General features: G+C 45.5%; 1 protein-coding gene across 1 annotated transcript in view; it reads right to left on the bottom strand.

The window, feature by feature from the left end:
• Positions 1-2,045: 2,045 nt before the first annotated feature.
• LOC101994055 (ATP-dependent RNA helicase DDX19B) overlaps positions 2,046-11,571 on the bottom strand; it is a 22,281-nt gene continuing 12,755 nt past the window's right edge. The window contains exons 7-11 of the mRNA XM_013354450.2: positions 10,947-11,152; positions 10,395-10,632; positions 6,769-6,931; positions 6,226-6,417; positions 2,046-5,849 (exon numbers count right to left, since the gene is read on the bottom strand). Coding sequence (XP_013209904.1) covers positions 5,788-5,849; positions 6,226-6,417; positions 6,769-6,931; positions 10,395-10,632; positions 10,947-11,152 — 861 coding nt within the window. The 3' untranslated portion in view covers positions 2,046-5,787. The remainder of the gene's footprint in view (positions 5,850-6,225; positions 6,418-6,768; positions 6,932-10,394; positions 10,633-10,946; positions 11,153-11,571) is intronic.

Below are 11,571 nucleotides of genomic sequence, written 5' to 3'. Positions count from 1 at the left end.
TAGTAACGGAACTAGAAAACATCCCAGGATAAGCAGCAGTTGTTTCTCCTACCCTAGAACTCAACCATCAGGTCTTGGGATAGATTTGGGGGATTTCCAGCAGATAGGACCACAGGATAAAGTTGTCTGTGGCAAAGAGGAGGAAATGACCAGACACTGAGACATAAGGAGGTGAATAAAAGCGTTAAGGAACCTGAGACATGGTCAGAAGAAACAAAAAGTGAGTGTGTCCCAATGGTAAGCACTACAGTGGCTCTAGTTCCTGGAGGACGTTCTGCTGGATACTGCTGAGAAATCTAATACAATACAAAGTGTGCTCCAGATCAGGCTTGCACAGTCCATCAGTGTTCAGGAGAGCTGTGGGGAGCAGAACTATAGAGGATTAGTACTGGAGGCCAAAGCATCAAACAAACTCTTGTAAACCTTGGCCAGAACGAGTGCTGGGGCTGGGTGGGGTGCTGTGCACTTGTAATGGAAATATTTGCAAGTCGAAGAAATGCTGCAAGTTTAAGGCCAGCCTGACCTTGTCTTGATAAAATGGGCACTCAAGAGCTGGCTCAGTTGTTAAAAGCACATACTGCTCTTGCAGAGGACCCGGGTTTAATTCCCAGCTCCATATGGTGATTCGGGATTGTCTGTAAGGAGAGTTCTAGGGACTGGATGCCCTCGGCTAACCTCCACAGGCACTGCAGACATACATGCAGACAAAAAAACCCATATACATTTTTTCCATATATATTTTTAAAACTGCATTTATTAAAATGACAAGCAAATCATAAAAATTAAAATCTGTGTGTGGGTATGATAAGGTCTAAAGACAACTCCCCGAGGCAGGTTTTCTAACTTAAGAAGCTTTTATCCACTGAGCCATCTCACCAGCCATATCTTGATAACTTCTATGCGTATTTAGCAGCTACTGCTGTCAGACAGCAAAATGAACACACACACACGCTCATTTAGTAACATAACCTGGGTTGTCCTTTTGTCTCTTATTAATTTGGTTTTTGGAAGCAGAGTTTTTCTGTGTGTAGAGTCCCTTCAAATATAAATAAGGGGAGGTTAGCCCTCAGGAATAACAACCTAAACTCAGTAGACTGTTCTGAAACTGAAGAATTAGAATGCTGGAGAACACACTGATAAGGATGTAAGAGAACAGCAAAGACTGAAAACAAGAGCCATCTTCTAGGGAAAAATGTCTCTTACCTTGGCAAAATCTACCCACAGCCCCAGGCTAAAAGGGCACAAAAAGCTCTGCTCTCTCATCCATGTCCCTTGTCTGTCCATGAACTACAGCTAAGGCAGAAGGGTGAGTGTTCCATTCAGACAGCAGTCAGGTGTCAATGTCAAGCTTCACCTAACCTTTTTATTTTTGGTGAGATGCTATCCATGTTGTCCCAACAGTACTCAAACTTTCGGCGATCAGCCCCTGCAAACATTAAGATTACAAATGTATGTTCTGAGTGTACCCCTTTCTCCACACCCTCCTTGTACAAGGAGGACTACTGAGAACTCAAGAACAATGGCAATGGGTTTTGATCCTACTGCACATACTGACTTTGGGGGAGCCTAGGCAGTTTGGATGCTCAACTTACTAAACCCGGATGGAGGTGGGCGGTCCTTGGACTTCCCACAGGTCAGGGAAACCTGATTGCTCTTCAAGCTGATGAGGGAGAGGGACTTGATGGGGAGGGGGAGGGGGAGGGAAATGGGAGGCGGTGGCGGGGAGGAGGCAGAAATCCTTAATAAATAAATTTAAAAAAAAAAAGATTACAAATGTATGCCGCCACACCCAGCTTGGCCTCAGACACCTTTCCCCACCTTCTTTTCCCATTTCACAACTGAAACTGCAGAAAAGCTTTGCCCCATGGATTCAAAAGCCAGGGCAGTCTAGAGGCCAAGAAAAGCATGTGCTACCCTCATGTGTCCGCATTTTCACACTAGGTTTCCAAAGCCATTGATAAAATATCAAATAATGAGTGCCTCAGTGTCACTGGGTTCATCTCATGCCCCAGGGTCCTTTAGGGAAGACACTGCAACAGCCGGGCAACAGAATACAGAATATTTATTCTCAGGCAGAGGAACAAAGTCAGATAAAATTGCAAGGTGTTCCCAAGAATCTGGAGAAACTTGAAGATCCCTTAAATCTTCATTACCTTGGGTGGTATGGGCAAAGGAGGCAGTCAGTACAGTCTCTCCAACAGAAAGCCGATTTCATTACATCTGTGGTTTAAGAATTTCTGAACGTTGACGACTCAGTCTTCAGACCTGCTTCCCAGCTGCGTCTGCTCTTCAGACTACCCAGGCCTGGCTATTCATTCTGTCACTGCAGGATAGTGGGCTATGACGCAGTCTAATCACTGGGTCTTGGTAGTTCCTACCTAGAATCCCACGACTCTGGACTGCTTTGATTTTCAGGCCAGTCTGTGTTTAATAGTCAGACCCCCTCTCTCTCAGACACAGGAAAAAATGACCATTTTGTCCTGTGAACCTTGACTTTCCTCTCGGCCAGGTTGAGCTCTCTTTGTCTTCCTAGTATATCTCCTTCAGTCTTGTCAACTTGACTTTGGAGTCAAAATGTCTTTGTGTTGAGACAGGGCCTCATGGAGACCAGGCTGGCCTCGCTTCTCTTTGCAGCTGGAGGACCCTGCACTCCTCATCTTCCTATCACTTCCTGAACTCTGGAATCTCAGCCATGCCCCACCATTCTAAGCTTTAGTCTTATGTCCTGGGCTGGGAGTCAATGATAAAGGGGGAAAGATCTCCAGGCTGCACGCTACTACCCAGCCTCTTGTAGCTTAGGCTGGCCTTAAACTCCGGAACTTCCTGCTTTCATATCACAAGCATGAACCACCATGTTCTGCCTGGTTTTTTTTGTTTGTTTCATTTTGTTTTGAGACAGGCCAGGCTAACCAGACTTCAAGCTCTAATCCCTCTTGCCTCAGCTTTGGTAATGCTGGACTGACAGGTGTGGACCATCACTCTTGGTCTCTAAGATCTATTGCCCTATTTATATATCCTTTTCTTTTCCAAGATTAGGAGGATGGATCTACAAACTGAATTTACCGGCAGTGGTCTTTTTCTGGATGGTTAGCCTGTTTTACTGCAGCGAGGCAGGAGGTGTATGTTTGCACACCTCTGCCAAGTGGGCAGAATCCTGGGTCTATGGAGGTTTCCCAGTTACTCATGTTAGAGCAGTACCAATTGAAACAGACTAACTAGGTAATACTTACCCTAAGGTATAACACGTGACTTAATACCATCAAGCACAAGATGCTACATCCTTCTATAATCATTAATGTCTTAGTAACATGAACACTTCATAACATCAGTAAGAACTACGTCTCACTTTTAACCCAGCACTTGGGAGGCAGAGGCTGAGTTTGAAGCCAGTCTGGTCTATTACAGAGCAATATCCAGAGCTACTGAGAAACTCTGTCTCAAAAAACAAACAGAAAAAAAAACCAAATAAACAAAAGACTATGTCTCAATAACTGATTAGTTCTTATACATACAATCAATAAATGCTACTCAGAACAAATACCCCAGTCTGGTATGATGGTGACACCCATAATTCTAGCATGCAACACTGAGGCAGGAAAGTGAGTTTGAAGCAAAAATCAAAAATCCATTAAAACCTATTATGAAAAATAAACATCACAAAACTTTTCATTAGACAAAAACATTTCTTCCCTGAGCTACTCTCTTCTTTCCCTGAGTTTCTTTGTTCCTGGGTTCAGTTTATCATTTCATAAACACGTAGCTTTTTCTTGAAATCCGTCAAAGAATCCCGGGGCCTAAGGCTCAGCAAGCTCAATTCAGTCTTGGACTCCTGAGAGCTCTAAGCTGGCCCTGGGGTACAGGAAGTGGCAGGAATGAGTACAGGCTGTGAAGGAATATGGCCCACAGGGACATCAGTGACATTTCAGAGTCACCCACAATCTTGGGTCTTACCTTTTTAAAAGGTGTAAAATCCTTCTGGAGTCCTCCCAAGAAATTACTTAAGCTCAAACTAACACATATACTTCACAGACATCATGAAACCCAGTCAGGGAATTTTCAGAGGTCCAAGACACTAGGTTAAGAATGGCTGAGCTACACTTCCACCAGAAGCCACTAGAGAGTCTGCTGCATACCTTCCCCATCCTCTTCAGACTTGGCAAGAGTCTATATACTTCATCAGTTATACCCTTGGTTTTAGTTATTTCAGGTTTGGTTCACAGTATTTAGGGAGAACAAAAAATTTCTTCTCTTAAGACTCCTAAGAAAGATCAAAGTTGGCCAGGAGCATACAAAGAATTCTAATCAGTCAAATGCCCGTTAAGAGGAAGTAGCTGACCAGGCAGTCTGCTGGTCTCTCTGTGACATTAGGCAAACCACTCCCTTTCCCAGGTGATAGAGCTGGCCTTAAGATACAGGAACAGAGAAACCACCTCTTCCGTGGCTGGGGGTAATAACAGTTCAGTGTAAAGTGCTTACCTAGCATATGGAAGACTCTGGGTTTGAGTCCCAGCACAACACATACATGAAAAAAAGTCCTAGAAAGAGGAATCACTCCACGTCCAAGTCTAAGAACTGAAGAGGATGCTTCTGGCTCATCTCAGCTCTGCTGCTGTCACTTTACGGGCACCTACAGCTGAGCCCGGCATGAGGACCTCTCCACGGCTACCGTTTGCTGTGACTACACTACTCACAGGTGCCAAGTAAGAAAGGAGCAAATGCTTGGTGATCATTCTTGTCTTGGACAGATAAATAGCTGTGGTCCATGCTGTCCCTCATCACACTGCTCTGTATCCCTTCCAGGCACAGTAAACACAGATAATCGGAATCCCTTTAGAATCAAGATGCACAAGTCTGGAGCCATTCCCTACCTCTGACAGAACTACCTTTAAGGAACTGCATGCACAGCAAGAATGTCTGGCAACTGCTGACCATTCTAGACCTGTTTAGATTGAGCCTGCCCATCAGAAACTTGAAGACAAAGTATTCACTGAGTTTCCAAATATCAAGCAACCTTTCATTTGTCTGGCACTAGTAAGAGTTAAGGTGATGTTGCGAATTTAAAAACGACGGTGCAAGTATCCCATGACGCAGGCTTTGTGGCAAGCTAGAGCTACGACTAAGTCTCTGAGATGACTTCTCCATGGGTCTTTCAGAGCCCACTAATAACTAGATCTGTACTGCACAGATTGCTACCTGCTGAGCATGCTCTGAGGCACGAACCGAAATAGAAAGGCCTCAAAGGCATTTTGGTCCAACATAGTAAATCTCTTTGTGGAACGAGTTAGCAGGGCTCTGGTAACTCAGCTTAGCCACTGCACACAATTCCTAAGCAGCAGCTCATGGGCCAACTCCTCCAGCCATCCTCCTGGCACCAGGACTGGCTTACATACAAATCCTACTTGGGGATTCTGAGTCTGTGTGCTCTCACTTCCACAAGGCTGGCCTGCACACTTGAAGTCAAAGAACAGCTAAGGTTTGTCATAAGGAATTCTGGGCATTTTATCGAGATTAGGTAATGATGAGAAAACACTGGACAAAAAATAAAATGACGGAACTTCTAAAAGGTAAATTTCTGTGTATTCATGCCTAATCTTCCAAAGTTGTGTAAACAAATTTTCTACCATCCCCCATCATTTGCACAAATTTCTGTCAAGTCCAAACGTAATTCTGAATGAGGTAGGTAGTCTCTACTCAGGCCTTGGTTTTTGACATGCCTTATGCCATGAAAGCTCCACGCTCTCAGGCAGAGACAGTGCTGAGGGTGGTGCCAGTTGCTGGTGAAGCTTCTCAGTTGGCTATTTTCTCGATCTCATCCAAATCATCTGTGTCCAATCTTTCTATCTTCTTATCTGAGAGAAAAAAAGATCAGAAGAACACCGTGGACTACCATGGAAATGCAACGGACATTACCCAGAGCAGCATGGCAGTCTGGGGAGGAGCCTCGCTGTGGGACAGTGATGCTTCCTCCAGGCACAGGGCAGGCTTCCTGAGCCTGAGTAGCTGGCAACAGGGCCCTGGTCACTGATACCGACTTCCCGGGGAGGTTGTCAGGTCCCCCTAGGCAGGTGCCAGGGCACTGATACTCCAGTCCCCAAGCCCTGCGTGTGCAGGTGCTCTCCCTGACAAGGCCCAGGTGGAGGCAGCATATGCAGGGACAAAGGAAACCTCCCCTCTCCCACACTTCCCTCTGAAAAGGTTCCAGGCACAGCCAACTCAGGGACTCACTAAAATGCTCCTGGATTCTGTTGAGGATATTCATGCTGTGCTTGCTGTCAACCATGTTTACAGCCAGACCCCTCTTGCCAAAGCGGCCCGTGCGCCCGATGCGGTGCAGGTAGGTCTCGTTGTCCGGGTTCCCGTCCTTGTCCACAGGAAGGTCAAAATTGATGACGACAGACACTTGTTCAACATCAATACCTGCACAAAGGGGTTGGAGGGAGGCAGGGGAAAAAGGGGCCACCGTCAGCCGCACACACCCACTTCCACTGGAGACATGGCTTGGGCTAGTCATGTCTGGGCTGTGGGTACTAAAGAGGACAGGACGCCTACAGGATGGTGGACTCGGCAGAAGAACAAAAAGCAAGTGTCTGGAGGCCTGAGTTTCTTCACACCAAGTCGGGACTGCTGGCTTCCTCCCAGTGGTTCCTACTGCCCAAGGGGAATTGGTCTAAAGCCCTCCCACCTCCATGAGACCACAGATACAGGCACTTTCCTTGCTCAGAGGGCCTGGGACCCCAAGCCTGGGGAACGGGGCCAGCCTCTGCTCACCACGGGCACACACGTTGGTGGTCACCAGGACCTTCTCTTTGCCTTCTCGGAAGCGCTCAATCACAGCTGCCCTCTGCTCCACCATCATCTCCCCACTCAGCAGAGCCACCTGGTGGCCCTCCTTGGAGAGCTCCGCTGCCAGCCAGCTAGCTGTTTTGCGGGTCTGGGGTAAAGAGAATTGTTTTTTAATGAACAGACCTGTAAAACAAAAACAAAAACAGAAACAAAGATACCTACAAAAAGGTGGCTTCTTGCCATTATGATATATGAAGACTCTAAAGACTTAAATGGGCCGTCAAGGCTTAAAATTTCTCACACGGGCCAGGTAGTGGTGGCGGGCGCAGTCTTTAATCCCAGCACTCGGGAAGCAGAGGCAGGCAAATCTCTGTGAGTTCAAGGCGAGCCTAGTCTACAAGAGCTAGTTCCAGGACAGCTAGGGCTGTTACAAAGATAAACCCTGTCTCAAAAAACAAAAAAAACAAACAAAAATCTCACATGGAGGGGTGAATAGATGGCCAGACCAAGAGGGCGGGCAGAACTGGAGTAAACTTGTATTCTAAACACGACAAGACCACTGGACTCATGAACCTCAGGGCAGCTGTAAATGCCTGAACAAGATCTAAACCACATCAAGGCAGCCAACAGTTCAGACGGCTTGAATGGGTGTGCATGAGCCACCATCCCTAGCTGAGAACTACCGATAACTGGTGGCTGCTGAGAGGGAGGATGAGGGTTTCGGAAGGGGGTGAATCCTATAAGCTGACCCTTCTCCACTGGACGGCCTGACACCTTGAGTATCTAGGCAGCACGAACTGGACTTGGTGTGTTGTAAAAGAAACAAGAAAGAGGACATAAAGATGTAAAGGAGACCAGGGGTGGGAATCAGGAGGGGTTGGAGGGGAGTAGTAGGATCTGCATCTGATTAAAGTACACTGTATTGTATGTATGAATGAAAAAATCAAATAATAAATAAAAACATTAAAAAATGTTTTCCTAGGGCTAGAGAGATATTTCAGTGATTAAGAGAACACATAATGTTCTTGCAAAGAACCTGAGTTCAGTTCCCTACACCCAAATCATGTGGCTCACAACCACTTATAACTGCAGCCCCAAGAATCTGAAGTCTCTAGCCTCCAAGGCACCTGAACACATGAGCATATAACATACCACACACACCACATATTAGATAATACACAGCGGATTACAAAAAAAAAATGAAAGAAATGGCTTTAAAATGTTTTCCAGCAGGAATTTTGGTCATATAATTCATCTGGATGAACTACTTGCTGTTAGTTTTCCATGTAAGACTAACTATGTCTAGTCAGGTGTGTTGATGCACACCTTTGATCCCAGCACTTGGAAGGCAGAGGCAGGTGGATCTTTGTGAATTTTAGGCCAGTTTGGTCTACAGAGTGAGTTTTAAGAATCAGGGCTACACAGAGAAACCCTGTCTCAAAAAAACAAAACAAAACAAAAAACCAAAACAAACAAAAAACAAAGGCCAACTACCTCCATTTCTAAACAGTCTATAAAATGTTTAAAAAGTGTAAGCATGTCTGGGAAATGGCTCAGAGCGTAAAACGGAATGTTAGGGCAATCCTGACAACAAGCTCACTCCAGAGCCCATGGAAATCTGATGCAGACATGTACAGGCTAGTGAACTTTGAGTATGGACTGCAGCAGCAAACAAGGCAGATGATGAAGACCCAGATCTTCTCTGACCACCTCACAGTGCTCTTCACACATATGCACCCCCCCACACACCACGTATTTGCTTATTTATCTATTCATTAGACAAGGTCTCCGTGTATTCATGGTTGGCCTGAAGTTTAATATGTAGACAATTCTGGCCTTGAATGTAGAGACATTTGCCTGCCTCTGCCTCCTGCTGGGATTAAAGGAATATGACACCAGGACTGGCCATATACTGTGGGATAATGCTTCTGTACACTGTTAAGATTTGTCACTCATATTGGTTTAACAAAACATTGATTGGCCAGTAGTCAGGCAGAAAGTATAGGCGGGGCAAACAGACTAGGAGAATTGGGAAGAGGAAAGGTGGAGAGTCAGTCACCAGCAAAACACAGAGGAAATAAGATGAAAATGCCAAACTGAGAAAAGGTACCAAGCCACATAGCTAAGGATAGTCAAGAATTATGGGTGAATTTAAGTCGCAAGAGCTAATAAGTAATAAGCCTGAGCAATAGACCAAATAGTTAATAATTAAGCCTCTGTGTGTTTATTTGGGACTGAAAGGCTGCAGGACTGGGTGGAACAAAAACTTCTGTCTACATCCATATTTTTTTGTTTTTTAAAATAATTCGTGCAGGGGGCTGGAGAGATGGCTCAAAGGTTAAGAGCATTGCCTGCTCTTGCAAAGGTCCTGAGTTCAATTCCCAGCAACCACATGGTGGCTCACAACCATCTGTAATGGGGTCTGGTGCCCTCTTCTGGCCTGCAGGCATACACACGGAATATTGTATACATAATAAATAAATAAATAAATAAATAAATAAATAAATAAATAAAATTTGTGCAGTGTTTGAAGGGTAGGGGTGGAACATGAACATGTTACTGAGCACATGAGGAAGTCAAAAGAATACATTCAGGATTCAGCTCTCACTTCTTATCAGGTGGGTCCTGGGAATCAAATTCAGGTAGTGATACTTGGCAGCTGTGGCCATTGAGTCATCTTGGCAGCCTAAGTAATTTATTTATTTTTATTTTTTATTATGTGTGTGTGTACACACATTCATGCCATGGTATACACGTGCAACTTGTGGGTTCTGGGAATGAAGCTTGGTCATCAGTCATCCACTGAATTTCACTGGAATCCAAGACTGGAGAGATGGTTGGGGTGGAGTGTACTCGCTGCTCTTGCAGAGGATCAGTGCTCAGTTCCCAGAACCTATGGCCCAAGATGCCAGCTCCAGGGCGTAGAATGCCTCTCTGCTTTCTACAGTACCCACACACACACAAATAAGATACTCTTTTAAAACTTGTATAAACCAGATATGGCGGTGCATGCATTTCATCCCAGCAATAAGCAGAGGCTGAGGAAGGAGTTCAAGTCCAACAAGGGTAGTAACATTTTGGCTCAAACAAAACAAAACAAAAATCAATGGACTTCCTTTTTTTTTTTTTGCTTTTCAAGACAGAATTTCTCTGTGTGCATGGTCCTAGTTATCCTGGAACTAGCTCTGTAGACCAGGCTAACTTCAAACTCTCAGAGATCCACCTGCCTCCGGAGTGCTGGGGTTAAAGGCTTGCTGCCCATCCACCTTCAGTTTTTGTTTGTTTTTGTGGTGCTGAGTATCGAATCTAGAACTATGCATCTGGTCAAATATGTTACAAATGAGCTACACTGCTAGTTCATTATTTGGGATTTGGGAGATTTCTTTTAAAAGGAATCTCTAAGTATGACCAAGCATAATCAAGTATAATCAACTATAAACTCAAAAATCCAAGGAGACTATTGCCTACGCAGGTAGGTGAGGACTGTCATTTCCTGTCATTGCAATGGTCCTCCTCAGCTGACACTCCCCTAGGTGCCCAGTCTATTCACTGACCTACAACAGCAGGGAAGGGCAGTGAATATCCCCTGCAGGGCAGCTGCAGCTACTCACATGACAGAAGATCATGGCTTGGGCGATGGTGATGGCCCCGTACAGGTTGCACAGGGCCTGGAACTTCTCCTCTCTGTTATTGCAAACGACATAATACTGTTTGATGGTGTCCAACGTCTCCTCTTCACGCTTAAGTTTGATGATGTTGGGGTCTGGGACCACCTTCTGGGCAAACTTCCACACTGAGTCTTCAAAGGTGGCAGAGAAGAGCAGCATCTGGCAGTTTCTGGGCAGCATCCTGCAAGTGGAGGCCCAGGCACTTTGCACAGCTTCAAGCTTTTTGCCAGAAGGAACACAAGCCCAGCCTCCGCAGCCTGCATGGGCTGCAGCCCCACAGGCTGAGTGGGATACAGAGCATCCTGAGGAGGGAGGAGCAGACCGAGCGTGGTACTGGGCTGAGTGAGGGTCCCAGGTCTCCCTTCTCACCCCAGGCTGGGAGCATGCTGAGAGCTGCTGTGGAAATGGCCCATCCTACAAATACTGATGTGCAGAGCAGAGAACCCAAAGATGCAAGAGGAGGCTTTCGAGGTCCCCCTCTGGTCCAGTTCCTACCTCTGGATGCGGATGCTCTGGTCTTGGTGGCCTTGAGTAGCTATCATCACATCAGCCTCGTCCAGAACAAACACCTTGATCTTCTTGGGGTCAATGAACTTCAGCTTGGAGCACCAGTCCAGGACGGTCCCGGGGGTGCCAATGACAATCTGCTCACTGACCTTCTGACCTCTGTCCACTGTGGAAAGACACATTTTCTTTAGGTACTACAAAGGAAAGTCAGCTCTCCATCATGAGATATTTTGTAACTACTTTGTATTTAATACTAATGACTTTCTGTTCATATTTTAAGAAAGAAGCTTGATGCCACTATAATAACTAATGGGTACATAGCTAACCAAGTTTAGAATTAGTGAAATCATATGTTAAGGGTATAAGAAAACATGGTAAAAGTGATAAAATAAAAAAGGAGCCAAGCATGGTAGTGGATGTCTATAATCCCAGTACACAGGAGGCTCAAGTAAGATTGTAGGGCAAGACCAACATAGATTTCCAACTAAAGAAAATTTTGCAGCTGGGCAATAGTGGCACACGCCTTTAATCCCAGCACTTGGGAGGCAGAGGCAGGCAGATCTCTGTGAGTTCGAGACCAGCCTGGTCTACAGAGCTAGTTCCAGGATAGGCT

Source organism: Microtus ochrogaster, chromosome 4 (genome assembly GCF_000317375.1).
Source record: "Microtus ochrogaster isolate Prairie Vole_2 chromosome 4, MicOch1.0, whole genome shotgun sequence".
NCBI lineage: Eukaryota > Metazoa > Chordata > Mammalia > Rodentia > Cricetidae > Microtus > Microtus ochrogaster.
This window is presented reverse-complemented; position numbering and strand designations above follow the sequence as displayed.